General features: G+C 38.8%; 1 protein-coding gene across 1 annotated transcript in view; it reads right to left on the bottom strand.

The window, feature by feature from the left end:
- Pld (Phospholipase D) overlaps window positions 1–17,012 on the bottom strand; it is a gene marked incomplete in the record, with an annotated part of 30,228 nt that overhangs the window by 9,860 nt on the left and 3,356 nt on the right. The window contains 9 exon segments of the mRNA XM_074111552.1: window positions 33–172; window positions 1,351–1,455; window positions 2,307–2,542; window positions 3,523–3,671; window positions 5,145–5,276; window positions 6,836–6,987; window positions 7,807–7,927; window positions 8,415–8,681; window positions 14,849–15,005. Coding sequence (XP_073967653.1) covers window positions 33–172; window positions 1,351–1,455; window positions 2,307–2,542; window positions 3,523–3,671; window positions 5,145–5,276; window positions 6,836–6,987; window positions 7,807–7,927; window positions 8,415–8,681; window positions 14,849–15,005 — 1,459 coding nt within the window.

Genomic DNA, 17,012 nt, shown 5'->3' with positions numbered 1-17,012 from the left:
TTAATTATGAGGATTTTTTTATCAGAACTGACCTGTGTTTATGGTCATCCCAGCGGCCGTAGCACAGGTCGATGCCCCCGAGGAAGGCGACGCTCTGGTCGACGCAGACGATCTTCTCGTGGTGCGCCCAGAACAGTATGCCCCCGCGCGCGTGGTCTGGGTGACGGAAAACCTACGTTACGGATGACGGGTTAAGGCTCCTCCGAGTATCGGGCCGGCGTGGCCAATCGGAATGACGCTATCACAGGTGAAGTAAGTATATAAAGGGTAAATATATCATTTATATAAAGATACCGCGGATCGGTAGGGCGACCACCAACGAGGTGGACGTATGACTTGGTTAAAGTCGCGGGTTCACGGTGGATGCAAGCCGCTTACATCTGAGACAACTGGAGGTCTATGTCCAACAGTGAACGTCCTACGGCTGATACAATGATCATGATGATGAAAATCAGCACTTTAAATTTCCGAAATTTAATTCCGAAAAAAAAAACTGTTTAAAATTTAATTAATAGTGTGGTAGTGTGGTTTCTTTCTAAAATGCTTCTCTTTGCAGAAGGTATGACGCTACTGAATGATTTTATTCTCAGGGTTTATAACTATCTGTATACTAAATTTCACTACGATCGGTAGAGTACTTTAAGCGCGAAAGCGTAACAAACAAACAGACATACTTTCGCGTTTATATTATCAGTAAGGAGTTGTATTGTTCATAATCACAGTTTTAAAAAAAAAAACTGAGCAATCATACATGATCAAGTTCTACACCGAAATTATTGTCATAACAAAAAACGTCGAAAAAAACACTACATTAATATTGAATTCACTTAATCAACAGGAGAGATAACTATATTTATGATGTCAATTGTCCTGCCGTGTCACCAAGTAACATAGTTTTAGTGCTAGTTTTATTCTTAGTTATTAGGTGGTACTTATGGAGCCAAAATAAACCTTTTTCTTTCTTTCTATTTTTTACTTATGTACAATAACATCCTTCCATTGAGCCATCGCTGACTCTTTGCGGAGGAGCCTTGAAACCCATAGGCATTTGACTCTAACGTACTCGGAATTATAATAATAGCTCTTTTATATTTGAAAAAACAAAATACAACCGATACAGGTCGATTCATAAGAGCTGGCACGAATTAATTGAATGAGTGAATAAAAGTATCTGTGTGTTACCTATTTGAATACACTTCACACAAATGTGAAAATGTCTTGCACCAGTTATTTTCCTACAAAAATATCTAAGTGACATTACTTTCGTTCAATCCATTCTTAACAGCTTTTGTGAATCAATCTGTAGGTACTTAATATTCCTTACTATAGATTTATGTTCAAGCCTCTTACCTTAATGTTTTCGCTAGTCAGTCTGCTCTTGCTATAGAAACTGTTGATACCCAGCGCCATTTCGACTTCCTTGTACAGCAGTATGAAGATCTTGACGCCTTGCGCCTGAAAAATATTCATATATACGTACATTGATCAGCGTATCCACGCTGTAAATTATATCGGTCCCATGCCAAAGTCATCACACAAAGGTTAAGATGCACACAGTAATTTTCATCAGATCGTACAGACGAATGCCGTCTAATTTCAATAAGTATTTGCGGAAATAATATATTACCAATATTAAGGCTAAATATTCAGTTTCTGTCCACTGTAGGAGTCTATAATCTAGTTTCATCACGTGATCCTAGCATACAGGTGGACTACCTAGACGAATGTTCACAAATGCCGAACATAATCAATACAAAAGGTAAGGGGTAAATTTAGTTTCATCTCCCTTGCTACGGAGATAATTAGGTACAAAAGCATGGGGTCTATTATTTATGAGTAGGTAAATTTAGTTTCATCTCCCTTGCTACGTCTTAGCTATCGTAAGGTCGCGGGTGAGCAAGGAAATTATTTTAGTTCATTGATATGGACCTCCGCAAAGTAACGCCTGATTCAATAAATTATTTAACATCAATACAATACAAGCACCAATGCAAGAAAGACTTTATTGTCCATTATAGAATAATTAATGGCAGGTAAGCAATTGGCGAAGTCCTCGAGTGGCGATCACGAACCGGAAGACGAAGCGTTGGCAGGCCTCCCACTGACGATTGACGACATTGTGAGTTGCGGAAAACCGATGAATGCAAGTGGCGAGTTGTCGTTCATTGGGAAGGCTTTTGTTCAGCAGCGGACGTCTTCCGGCTGATGATGATGATTATGAAGCAAATGACGCAGTGACGTATCGCGCGGCGCCTTTTGAAACCACACTTATCCAAACAAACACTTGTAACAAGTTCAAAACCTACCGCTTTCCGTTTAAGTATGGTATCCAGCCTCCAGTAATTTCCATTGAGCGCTGGCCGCTTCATATAAATCTCGGGGCTGAGCCACCAATCAGCTATGAAGATCTCTTCCTTGGCCAGTTCCATGGCCTCCGCGACAGCTGACAGGTAAGGCGAGCCGTCGACGAACGTGCCCACCGGGGTGGAGGGGCGGGGCGGCGCGAATGAGTGGTGCACGTTTGGGTGGGTGAATTCACGGGCTGGAAAATAAGTATGTCTTCGGATGCAACACCTCGCAGTTATAACATGGAGGGAAAGTATCTTAAATATTGTACATAGAGATATAGGTTCATTTTGATTTTAAAAACAATTTTAACTGCATTCAAAGATGTTTGAAAAATTGCCTGTCTGACTGAACCGGGAATCGAACCCGCCAAATGGTAAAAGAACACACACCTAATTTTACGACACAGATCAAAAGGCTCAATCGGAAGCATTTTTTTAAGTAACATACCATCTTAAATAAAAGGAACACCTTGATACACTTTCATCTTCATACTCTCTCTTCTTCTTGTATCCGGAATATAATATAAGAGGGGAAAACGAGCATGCGGGTCACCTGATGGGAAGCAATCACCGCCGCCCATAGACACCTGTCAACACGAGGGGTATTACAGGTGCATTGATTTGAAATCAGGTTTAAACAACACCATAACATTTTTCGTTAAGGTAAACATTGTTAAGCTACTAATTCGTACAAGGCCCGCGTGGGAAAAACTGTCCAGCTCTCTCAATCTGAGATAAAGCCTGTGCCCAGCAGAGGAACGTTTATAGGTCGGAGATGAGGTTAGCGCAGCTTTAGTGGAAACAGGATAGGTAAACGAAGCCTTTCTGTTGATTCACACATTTCTCGTAACGCATCTTGACACACCACCGGAAGACGCCATTTTGGCTCCGGAACCCTAAAAAGGGAAACAATTTTAATCTAAATGCCTTAGTCAGAATGACCTGAAATACAGTCATCTAAAATACAGTAGGTGGTATTTAAAACCCCCCCACCAGGTGGACTGACGACATCGTGAGAAATGCGTGCAACCGGTGAATGCGTGGCGAGTTATCGTTCATTGTGGCGTTCTAAGGGGGAGGCCTTTGTTCACCAGTGGACGTCTTCTGGCTAATGATGATGATGATGATGATCCTCACACATCTGGTGGAAACCCTAAAACAAAACAAAACTCACCGCTCTGATTAGAAACAGTCTTGAGGTACTGCATCCATTCCTTGCTCTTCCGTTTGGTCCAGCACTTGATCACCATCTGCCGACTGTGGTTCAGTATTTGCAGCCCGTGGTTCAGACCGGTGGCGTACATGCCACTTGATACTTCAAAGCTGTGGATGAATGAATGATATACAGGTGTTCTAGAAATCGATGATGATCTGGAGACAGCTGATAGGATTGCCAAATCAGAAAATTGATAAATTTTAGGTGTAGTAAAAATGGCTTGGTTTTTAATATAATGCCATTTAAATTTTCTTGCCTTAGTTTGGTTTTTGACGCCATAGTTCCTAATGTAAGTTTGAAAATCTAGTTTTTGACAAATATTCTCGTTTTCGTATATTTAATGTTGCTTAGCCGAAAAATGACATAAGATCCATATGTTAGATTTTTTCAGCTGCATCTCATGCAGGTGCAAATAAAAAAACTGCATTAGGTATGGTGGTATAATGCATTAAAAATAGTCCATTTAATTATTTGAAGCGAAGCGGTCGAATGTAGCGTCTATAATATTTATTTATTGTGATATTTTCCTTACTTTCGCACTGAACTAGAAGCGAGGTACTGGTGCGCAGTGCTGGCTGATCAACTAACAAAAAATGGTAAGCAACGTGTATTATTCAATGGGAAACTAACTGACAGATTAAGAGTGCAGTGATTGCTTTTTGCATGTAAATATTTTAATGTCATTGTTGAATATGGTTTTGTTAAAACATAGAGTTATATGAAAACTTGTTATTTAATTAACAATGTAGTGATATGAATTCACAAAGTAATGAATATTATTATTATTCCTTCTTTATTTCATTATTCAGTTTTAGCACATGTTGTCAAACTATACTCACATTTTTCATGTGCTGCATGGAATAAAATAAATAAATATTAATAGAAAAATCTATATTGCAAATAAGCGGATTACTAATGTGTGGGTAAAAAACTTTTCCCAAAGTATCACGTCCCAAAATATCAAAATAAAACTGGACAATGTAAAATTATGCCAAATGATAATTTGAACCAACTGAATAAAATGCGAAATGTTAACATGAATAAATGAAACTACTAAGTTTTTTGGGAAGTGAAATTTGGCGAAAACTATTTTGCCGAAACGGCAGTACACCCAAATAAGCATTATAGTGCTTTAAACCTTTCGGCGTTTTGCTGATACAAGTTCATAAATTTTGAGAACTTCGCCCAGTGCCTTGAACGCTTACTATGAACTTGCATCGTGCGTTTAGTACTGAATAAAGGCAAAATTAAGGCTAAAAAAAAGCGAACCCTTATATGCGTTTCAGAACTTTCAGGTAGGTACCATCAACCAAATAAATGGTCTATCAATTTTTAAACAAGTTCCTATTAAATGAACGTGTCGCTAAAGTCGAACTTTCAAGTTGACAGACACGTCTATTGGCATTATTGTTTTATGACATGCAAACGATTAACAACTTTAGGGTGGTACACCACATATTTGGCTGATGGTACATACCTAGTAGAACCAATATATCATATATTTAGTTAGAGCATACTAAGTACTGCGAGTCGCGGTGACCAGCATCTGAACGCCGTTCTAAAGCTTATTGCTTACTCACCCCTGATCAAACAGCATGACCGCCTTGATAATGCCGTCACTCGGTCGTATGTACCCGAAGAACGTGTCTTTCACGAACAGCCAGCGTTCCTGCCACTTGGCGCAGACCAGACCGGTGCAGAAGTAGTTACACCTGCAAAAATTCATCATCATCATCATCAGCCGTAGGACGTCCTGGACATAAGCCTCCCCCAAAGACCTCCAGTTGCTTCGGTTGGAAGCGGCTTGCATCCGCCGTGAACCTGTGAACCTGCGGCTTTGACCATAGACCTTATATGCAATAATAAACCGTTTAAATACGGTATTTGTCTATTTTTTATTCTATTTACTAAATATATTTTTTTTTATTCGACTGGATGGAAAACGAGCAAGTGGGTCTCCTGATGGTAAGAGATTACCACCGCCTGTACACATCTGCAATACCAGGGGTATTGCAGATGCGTTGCCAACCTAGAGGCCTAAGATGGGATAACTCAAGTGCCAGTAATTTCACCGGCTGTCTTACTCTCCACGCCGAAACACAACAGTTTTTTTTTATTCGACTGGATGGAAAACGAGCAAGTGGGTCTCCTGATGGCAAGAGATCAGCACCGCCCATAAACATCTGCAACACCAGGGGTTAGTCGCGTGCTCCTGAGAGGAAGGGCTACGAAATAGCCCGAAACATGTCGAGCTAAACTCGGTTTAAGACGTGAGTTATCCGTAATAATATCATTTAATATGAGTGAGTCTCACGGTAGTTTCATATCTTTAAATTGTTGCCGCAGATTAGTACGGAACCATATACTGCGCGTGACCCGACATGCACTTGGCAGATTTTTGATAAATTTTTTGACGGCTAAGAATTAAAGAGAAAGGCATATAGTATAAACTTCCTGCTATTATTCTCAAATGCATACATAATAAATTAATAATTGGTGAAAATCTTACGACGGAAACAATTAAACAAATGTATTAATTTCTTTGTTTACTATCTTTTGAGTGACAGCACTTCCTCATTTATTATGTAAGAGAGAGAAAACGAGTAAGCGGGTCACCGGATGGGAAAATCACCGCCGCCCTTAGATACCTGCAACACGAGGGTATCACAGGTGCGTTGTCGGTCCTTTGAGGGATTGCTCGTTAGTTCGGCTTTACAATTCTAAGTATGACTGTGCGGTTTAAACGTTCCTTTCTACCTCGCACGTGTAAAAGATGGAATGGACTCACTGCTGGGGTGTTTCTATCTAAATATGATTTGGGTACCTTGAAAAGGCAAGTGTATCGCCTATTGCAAAGCCGGAAATACACCCGCAGTCCTAATAATGCTGCAGGTGTCCTTGGGCGGCGGTAATCACTTACCATCAGGTGACCCCCCTGCTTGTTTGATAAAAAAAAATCCACTGTACGTGACTGTACTAACAGTATTCACATTGTACTTACTGTTCTGACAATGAAAAATTAGACCTTATGGAAAATGCTAGTTACGCGATATTGCAGTATCACCGATGAAAGGTGATTGTCCATATTTTCGCCTGCCCTGGGAACGTATACGTACATATTCACCGCCTTACAGCCGGCCTGGCAAGGCCTGGTAGACCCAGTCCGTTAGCACCACGCATTCCTTACCCTTGCATCCAAACTCCGATATGAACGAGTTGGATACTTCCAGGAATCATGATGATTTCTAGTTATGATTAAGTGTGTACTTACCGAACACACACCATGTTCCCTAGCAGCCCGAAGCAGTTGCAGCCGGCCTGGCCGGGCCTAGTAGACCCGGTTCGCTTCAGCACCACGCCTTCCTTGCCCTTGCACCCAAACTCCGATATGAATGACAAGTGAGATACCTCCAGGAATTTTACCTAAAAAAAAATGTATGACGGTTAATTTACACCGAGACGCGACGCTGGTTTATTTAGATATTATGTTGATTAGAATAAGTCGAGTATGAGTATTCGTTGACGTATTCGTTCAATGCAAATAGAAATAGTTTATTTCCAAAAATATTAAAAGAAAAGAAAAGAAAAAAAATATATTAACGGTCCCAACAGTACCACCACCAAACAGAAAAACACAATCATTTACATTTTATCTAACCCCCACACTAGGCACGGCCTGTCCCGTGGGGTAAACCAAAAATAATACATTAGCGGCAAATGGCAACCGTGTTTAGGGAACCGAACGAATAAAGAAAAAAGAAAAATATTTAACTAGGTTTAAAAAAAAAAAAAATGCTTTTAATGAAAAGTGTAGTCGTGTCGTGACTATATGAGTTGACTAACTCTCTATCGTTTACCCGCGCTTTCGCTCGCATGAACTATCAGGTTTAGCAGTTGAATTGGAATTCCGAGATTTTACTAAATTTCAACAGAAATCTACCTAGTCTTTAGCTATGTGAAGAACACTGGTGCAAATTTTCATACATGTAGCAAGATTTAAGGGTTGTGATTGGAGGTTTAACATGCATACATCTCGTGAGAATATTCGAATAGAAAGACAAGTACAAAAAAAATGAAGCGAAAGGTTTTATTGAAAATAAAAATATAAAATAATAACGTAGATAATGTAGGAAAGGCTAAAAAATACATTAGGTACCCGTCATTGCACCTCTCTCCTTATCATGTAGGGCATTGATCAGACAGAAAAGAAAATCGACAAAAAAACCAGCCAAACTAACTTACCGTTTCATGGTGATTCCTGTATAAGTTTATGTTTAAAAGATTGTATAAATACTCTTCAAGCTGCTTCATCCTTAGCTGGATACCTTCGTATGTGACCATCACTTCGGGTTTCTTCGGAAATCTGGAGGCACATAAAGCATGGGTTATTTGCAAAGTTGGTTGGTTGGTTTGATACATTCGACGACATAGTCTCTTAACTCGATTTTAGATGAGGGGTTGCAAATTGTCGTACATCGTACTGTAGTCAAAATTATCGTACGTTTGCATCCCTGATAGGCATGATCCTGATCATCGTCCCAGCCCATACCTATACGTCCTGTGCTGGACACAGGCCTCCTTTCAGAATGCGAGGGTTGTAGGCCTTACTTTCCATGCGAGCCCAGTGCAGATTGGGAACTTCACACAGAGCAGTGAATTGCTTCGCAAGTTTGTGCAGGTCTCCAGTAAAGAAATATAATTTCGCACAAGAATTTCGAAAAATACAGTGATGCGAGCCCGGGTTTGAACCACGATCTCTGCTTGAGAGGGTAGGTCAAACCACTTGGCCACCACGGCTTTTTCCTGATCCTGATCATCATATTATTATAATCATTCTGTATGTCACTCACCTAGGCAAAGCCCCCTTTCTTTTCTTCAGCCGCGTGCCCTTCTTCGACTGGCTCCGGGGTAAAGCCTGTAACGCCACTTTTTCCGCCTTCTCCTCATCATTCACCGTATTCTTGAAACTAGCTCTTCTTGACTTATGCGTTTTGCTAGGGAACGGCACGTTGAGGGATGCGCGGTACAGGGCCAGTTGTTGGTGGAGGTATAAGATGTGCTTGTAGCGCTTGCGGACTGTCCATGAGAAGTCGCCGTGTTGGAGGCATATTGTGTATCTGTAAAGAATTGAATTGTAGCCGTTTACACTAATGTTGGTGCACCAGGTGGACTAGACGCGGTTATATACAGAAACTAAGTATTTCACGGGATCGAATCAGAAATGAGGAGATACATAGAAGAACAAGGGTCACCGACATAGCCAAGCGAATTAGCTCGTCGAAGTGGCAATGGGCAGGCCATTTAGCACGGAGGGGACTGCGGATCGGCAAGCACAGCGTAGGATGTCCACCACCGAAATGGACGGATGACCTGGTTAAGCTCGCGGGTTTAAGGTGGATGCAAGCCGCTTCCAACCGAGGCAACTGGAGGTCTATGGGGGAGGCCTATGTCCAACAGTGGACGTGCTACGGCTTATGATGATGATGAAGTGTTTGAAAATAATTCCGATCCGCACTAGCGATCCTTTACTTCAAATAGCGAATCTACTGTCTTAAAAATGTTCTCCTTCTAAGTCGCTACATTCTAGACACAGTGGTCGTGGCCACCGGATGAGAATAGGTTGTGAACCTTCATGACTGGGTACTTTCTTGGGAAAATTGTGCCCTGGTTTCCCATTGCCGCATCACTGAAGTCCGGAGTTCATAATTGCGCGGGTGAGCAAAGTAATTGTTTTTAGTTCATTGATATGAACTTCTGCAAAGTCATATTCAATAAACCCATTAACGTCATGTATACAGAATAGGCAAAACGCTACGTTAGACCAGTGTGCCACTTGCTGATACAATTCTCGGTCGGGCACTCTATGTCATTTAGACAAAAAAGATGAGGATACAAGGCAGTCCCCACCAACGTTCCAGTTCGTCTGACCTTCAATGCCTCACAACACAAGTTAAAAACTGAACTGCGGAAATAACTTTGATTTTATCAGAAACACTATGAACTACAAATTTATTTTCTACTAGCTTTCCACACTACGTGAGGACTGGCACTTGGCAAATTTTTCAAAGAATTGACGATCCATTCGAGAAAAGCTGTACAGTAAGTTATGTGACTACAAGAACTCAAGGCTCAAGATCCTCTGTTTAGTGTATGCATAGAATTATTGCAGTTAATTAAACAATTGACATAACATAACAGCCATGAAGGTAACAAGGAAGGAAATAAGTAATTAAATAAACAACCATATAATTGTGTTTGATTAGCTAAATGTGCAAATAATTGACAACCTATGTTAATTGTATACTATATAAATAAAAGTTTGAAAGTGTGTCTTTATATTTAGACAGTTGAACAAAAAATATGTAGGCATGTGATACTGTCATACGGCACAAAGCAGTCATATTATGATGAATGATGATAGACTTAAGATACAAAAAGCTTGTTTTCTCAAAAATGTCCGTAAAAGTTGACATTATTCTTTACATATCGGAAGGTGAAGTGCATAGTTTATGGTCAGCGAAAAATTAAAAAGTTGAAAAGATTCTGCAATAGTGAATTAGCGCTAGCTCGACAATAATGAATTAGCGCGCCTGCAATTCAGTCACAATTTTTTTAAAAAGTTAAAAAGGCCATGGACACAGTCGTATACAGCCAAGTCTAATGGCCGGTATCAGATATTTTGTTGGAACTCCGGACTTTTTCAATTTGGGTCTGAAACAGCTTGTGGTGTTTTCGGTGGAAAAATACACCTGCAGTTTATTTTTAATAAAAAAAGGCGGGAAAGCATAAGAAAAATATTAGAATAAAATTAAATGTATATATATTTTGAGAAAAAGTGTATTCTATTTCAGAATTATACACCATTTTTGAGAAAGCTTTATATTAGTCTTGGAATAGCAATTGCTAGCTTCGTATTACTTAAATGGACTCGCAAGCTCTTCCGTTTAATATTCATAATCAGCCAGCAATTGCCTACTTCCAGGCCACGACAATAATCTACTATTACTGTAACATATGACTGCGTCATGATGCGCTCCCAAATAAACATTATTATTTGGTAGGGATTTTATGTAAGTATGAGTTAGACATTATTTTGTACCACTACGTGAAATCAAATCGATGAAACTCCACTTGCAAGCACGATACAACGCTACACTGGCAATCGCATCGCATTGTGCAGTGTGGATTGAAATATGAAATTCAAGGTCATTAGTTGGCCGAAAAAACTCTACCCAATCGTAAATAATAAAAGTAACCTTGAATCTTCCTTTGTAGATGTGGACGGAAAAACATAATGTGGCCAATTCATTTCATAAATATGATTGGAAATTCAATTATTTCGTTTATTCCCTACGCAAAAATGGGGTGTTATAAATTTGATGACAATGTCTGTCTGCCTGTCTGTGGTATCGTAATTCCCAAACCGATGGACCTATTTTGATGCGGTTTTATTTACGTGAAAGTAAGTGTCCTTGTGATGGTTCTCAGTTATGTTTGATAAAAATCGGCTCAGCCGTTTTTGAGATATTGAACTTTGAGATAAATAGCAGTGACATGACAATGCGTTTCCAACTTTTTTTGGTTAGGTTATGAAGAAGGGGTTTTAAATTTATTGTTAGTTAGCTAGTTACCAGGGAGCTAATAATAAAACCTAAAAGCGTGTAAATCATTAAAATATTTATTTCATATATGTCACAGCGGCACCGTGATAAAAAGTATGAAACAATATTATTTGCGTAGACTCATATTAAAGTCGCATAAAACCATGTAAATTGTTATTGTAGTGTGTGTTCTTTCTTAAAACAGATAAAGCTCAAAATCCAGTACCTACCAAACTTTGCAGATTTATACAAGTTAGTTATGCATTGACACATTTATGATGTTAGATTACTAAATGGCGTCAATGCTGTAATCTGTTAATTTGGAATATTCCCAAACAAGATATGAACTGAATTAACGTATATCAAACTTGCCGAACGCTGTCGTAAAGTTTTTTATCTACATGCATATCATAACTTCCCTATTATATATTCAGAAACGACTATTAAATGGCCTTTATTAAGAAACCTGGTATCTGCGGGTGCATCTTAATGTTCGCATTAAAGTACAGTGCATCTTAATGTTTACATTAGTATCGGTAATACTTTTTTTAACAATGCATATCTGTACATATTGTAGAAAACTTATGGCATGCATGTAGATAATAATTATTATTATAAATAATACTTTAGTTTTTTATTATCTGTTTTATTTAAGCTTCAAACTAGTTATCAGTAACACTAACTTAAAAATACAGGCCATATCTGAGCATATTATAGAAAACTTATGATATGCATGTAGATTAAGTTATGTATGCGGCTATACATAATTAGGCATTAAAACACTCGTGTGATCTTATTATGAAACTCGCCTTCGGCTCGTTTCATAAAACCACACTCGTACTTTAATGCCTCTCATTATCCACCAGCCACATAAATAACTATTATTGTACGGAGTCAGTGCGCAAGATTGATTCGCACTTGGCCGGGTTTTCAAGGGCTACTGCGAAATTCTAAAATCGAAGTTCGTATCGTACCGTCCCTCTCACTCTCGTATGAAATAATATAAGCTTCAGCGGGACGGCAAGATACGAATTTCACACTTCGTAGTTTAGGGCCAGGGCCGGATTAACCATGTCGGAACCCCAGGCAAACAATTTTCAGGGCTTTTTTCGGCTGTTTCATCAGTTTTTTTTCAAGTTCAAGTTCAATAACCTAACCTAAAGAACCTAACCAACAAAAAGTTGTAAAACTCCCGACTCTGTCACTTCAAAGTTCAATATCTTAAAAACGGCTGAACTGATTTTGATGAAACATGTCTAAAAACAATTGCTAGAAACCGTGCTTCCTAATAAAAAAAACCGCATTCAAATCAGTCCACCCGTATAAGAGCTATGGTGCCACAGACAGACACACATAGCGGTCAAACTCTTTGCATCGGTGGTTAATAAAATCAACTGGTTCTGGCAGTCGAAAAAAAGCAATAATAGATATTGCCATTGAGAATACAACATTTCCAATTAATTTTTCACTGTATGAAACATTTTCGATGCGGGGCCCCAGGCAGTTGCCAATACTCTGCCTAATGGTTAATCCGGTCCTGGACTTTTCTAGGGTTCCGTACACACCCGTCCGTCCCGGTCCGTATTCAACGGGATTCTCTATTACTAAGCTGACGTCCTGCGGTTTTTTTTTAACCGTAACAGTTTGACACCTGTAATTTATAGTGTGTATTCATCATCATATCAGCCGTAGGACGTCCACATTGGTCATAGGCCTTCCCCATAGACCTACAGTTGCTTCGGTTGGAAGCGGCCTGCATCCACCGAGAGCGGCTTTAATCAGATTATCCGTCCTCGTTGGTGGACGTCCTACGCTGGGCTTGCTCGCTTGCAGTGAGTAATAACTAAATAAGACGCCCGCTATAATAGCAAATAATAAATAAGTAATTTGTTGTTATAAACAACATATTTATCGTGATATTTCTAACAATAACCAACATTACTCTTTGCAATGGGGTCAAATAAAAATAAAAAACTCGTTTTTTAGGGTTCCGTAGTCAACTAGGAACCCTTATAGTTTCGCCATGTCTGTCCGCGGGTAAGCTCAGAGACCGTTAGTACTAGAAAGCTGTAATTTGACATAAATATACATATCAGTCACGCCGACAAAGTAGTACAATAAAAAAAGTAAAAAAAAAATTTTAGGGTAGGTACCTCTCATAGACCTAAAGTGGGGGTGTTTTTTTTTTCTCGACTAACCCTATATTGTGGGGTATCGTTAGATAGGTATTTTAAAACCATTGGGGGGTTGCTACGACAATTTCTTATTCAGTGATCTATTTGCGAAATATTCAACTTTAAAGTGCAAATTTTCATTTCCCCCCCGTTTAAAATCTAAACTGTTGGGAGGAAAAATTTGGAAAAATTCAGAATGGTAGTAAATATATCAAATTTACAAGGAAAATTATAGCGGCTACGATTGCTTGAGAATTATTAGTAGTTTAAGAGTAAATATCAGCCTAAGGTATAAAATATACCTAAACTTGGAAGATTTAGTTCAGTACACAATACGAAATCCTTAGAAAAATATTATTTATAAATTCGTAATGGCTACGGAACCCTATTCTGGGCGTGTACAACACGCTCTTGGACGATTTTTTGTATAAAAACAAACAGTAATTAATAATCCTCCTTGGGGCAGTCGGGTAAAAATAATCGCACTTCACTGGTCTTTTATACTATAGTCGAGAATACACAAAACAGGTGATCAATAAAATTACAACTTCTGATTCAATACAATCAAGAAGAGATAAAAAACTACACTAGGTCCTACTTACTCAAAAAAAAAAAACGGCCGACGTGAATGAACGTAACCATTTAGGTATTCAAAGTACAAAGTAATCTAGATTATGCGTGAGTAATGCTTGCGAATAACAAATGACCTCAAACTAATTAATGAATTAAACACTTGCTAATATGTCTGAGTTAAGTGACAGTAATTCCAAACCAGGGGGGTGTACTAGGCCATTCCGCGCCGAGCTACAAGTACTATGGCCCTCCCCAACGTTGACGATCAGTGCGACTCAACGCGTGCGAGTGAACACGAGTTATGCGATAGAAGAGAAGCATAAGTGCACGCTTATGCGCTAAAGACTTTTGTACGGCATGAAGCTTCTGTATGTATGAATTACTTATGGCCAAACTAAGGAATTAAAAGAGGTAAATTGTGTGGTCCAATTACATAGGTCTGATATGACTGAGAAGTGTAACTGAGAAGATAACTGTCATTGTCCGTACTTCATTTGTTTTGAATTCGAAACAATTCGAAACTTAGGTTTCATCCACCTACCCACCGTGTCTCTGTCAACCTCGACACTGGCAGAATCATCAAAAAATTGATGGAGCCACTTTTCCTAAATTTGAATTGAATTGAATGCCTACAAATAAGAACCACTAACTCGAAAATTCAGGTATATCTGTATATATTGTAGAAAACTTATGTTATGCATGTACCTAGATAAAATGATGTATGCGACTGTATAAAATTAGGCATTAAAACACTCGTGAAATCTCATTACAAAACTCGCTATCGGACGTTTTATAAAACCTCACTCGTGTTTTAATGCCTCTCGTTATGTTTCAGTCACATAAATAAATATTAAGAATTTGTATTATTTGTTCGCCATTATTCTACTAACGGCAAACAAATCAGTGAATCTAAAAATATGACTGGCAAATACTCACAAATTAGGGTTAAGTAGATGTGTCGTGGCGCTCCGCTCGTTCTCTTCGATTCTGACCTTTATTTCTACACCCGGTATGAATACTTTTCTGTGCACCGCGTTGAATTTAATCGGTGGGTCATGTATGGCTTTGTATGGCACGGATTTCTCTTGAAAGGCTAGAAAAGGAACATAAAATTTGATTTTGTGGTGACCTATTATGTTTCGAACTGAGCATCGTGGGTTCGAGACCGGGCTTACCCCATCGTGAGATTCGTGCGACATTAAACCTGGAATTTGTTATGAGCTTTTCGGTGAAGGAGCAATATAGGTAGGTGTACTCGTAGAATTGTACCACTTGTAACATTTGTGGCAAATTATTGGGATCTGCACGCACATATATACCTATTAGTAAATGTGCATAGGACAGTAATGGTGAGAGTGAGAGCGTGTAGATGAGGTGATGAGTGATGACAAAGTATGATGGAAAATTATCAACATTCAAATATGGACTTTACTTTATACCTGACTCAATATAAATGAGTCATCTCTTTCATCCTCAGTATACTGCAATACATGGTATAATAATGTAATAGCAATATTGGATTTGATATTTTTCATTATCAGTTGGAAAGTTGAAGAGATTGGAACAATCTCAAGTGTCATGAAATATTTGTAATGTTTTTTGATATAAACTCGACTAAAATAAAACGTCTAGGTAGAGAGTTGTGGTTGTATAGCTCAAACGATTTTGGATTAAATGTGCCATACACCTAAGCGAGATGAATGGATGACTTAGTTAAAGCCGCAGGTTCACAGCAGTGCAATCCGCTTCGAACCGAAGCAACTGGAGGTTTAATAGGCCTATGTTCAACAGGCTTTCATAAATCAGCACAGCTTGGCGGTAAAATCGAATATATTGTACAGTACAACCAGAATGTTAATGGCGCTTGGGATTCGTCAGTTCCTTTGTTTCCTTAAGATTCAAATGAGAAAGAAAGGAAAACCAATCTTTTATTACCTCGAATTCCTAACGACATTAGCTAACTAGTTTGAGTGCAGATGACTGTTCGTGGAAAAACGCCGCTCGGCTTTACCGCGAGAAAGCTTGGGTCGTAGTTCCTATGCAAGCCCAGTGCGCATTGGGACCTTCACATACACTATTGAAAAAGCATATTTATGAAATTATTATTTATTATCTAAAGAGCACAAATGCATAGTTAATCTAACTTTGTAACAATTAAGGGGGAAGTCTTAAGAGGTCACTATTTCTTAGCAAAGGTGCAACATAAGATATTTATTTGCGCAATATTCCTTTATCTTTTTTGATTATTTTTACTGTATAAGTTTTAATATTGTGTTAGGTTCTGATTTGATTTCGTTGAAGCATTTAAAAAAAAAGACGATTCGACAAAATGAGTAATAAAAAGTTAAGAGACAAAACCGGCTTAACTGATGTTACATAACAAAACAAAGCAACTGAAATGGAAGTGGGCCGGACACACTATTAGAGGAGGGGATAAGTGGGGCAAAATTGCAACTCTATGGCACCCTAGAGGCCACAAAGGAAACAGGGGTAGGCAAATTAAAAGGTGGGCCGATGAAATCGAAGACACGGCCAGAAAGATTAAAATCTGGACCAGATTAGTACACAATAAGGAAGAGTGAAAAAAATGGGGGAGGCCTTTGGCACACAGAATATATGGCTAATAAATAACAATAAAATAAAAAAGGCTCTGATTTCAATTTTTAAGTTATTTTTCCTGTATATGAAACTGTAAACCTTTTTTAGGGTTCCGGAGCCAAAATGGCAAAAACGGAACCGTTATAGTTTCGCCATGTCTGTCTGTCTGTCTGTCTGTCCGTCCGCAGCTTTGCTCAGGGACTATCAATGCTAGAAAGCTGTAATTGCACGGATATAAAAGTAAACTATGCCGACAAATGGTACAATTAAAAATTCAAAATAATTTTTTTAGGGGTACCTCCCATAGACGTAAAGTGGGGGTGATTTTTTTTTCTCATCCAGCCCTATAGTGTGGGGTATCGTCGATAGGTCTTTTTAAAACATTTTTTCGATTCAGTGATATGTTTTGCGAATATTCAACTTTAAGTGCAAATTTTCATAAAAATTGAGCGTCCCCCTCCTCTAAAATCTAAACGGTGAGTGAAAATTTGGAAAAAAATCA

The sequence above is a fragment of the Choristoneura fumiferana genome, chromosome 2 (assembly GCF_025370935.1).
Source record: "Choristoneura fumiferana chromosome 2, NRCan_CFum_1, whole genome shotgun sequence".
Taxonomy (NCBI): Eukaryota; Metazoa; Arthropoda; class Insecta; order Lepidoptera; family Tortricidae; genus Choristoneura; species Choristoneura fumiferana.
The sequence above is the reverse complement of the archived record's forward strand: the minus strand, read 5'-3'. Positions and strand labels throughout refer to the sequence as shown.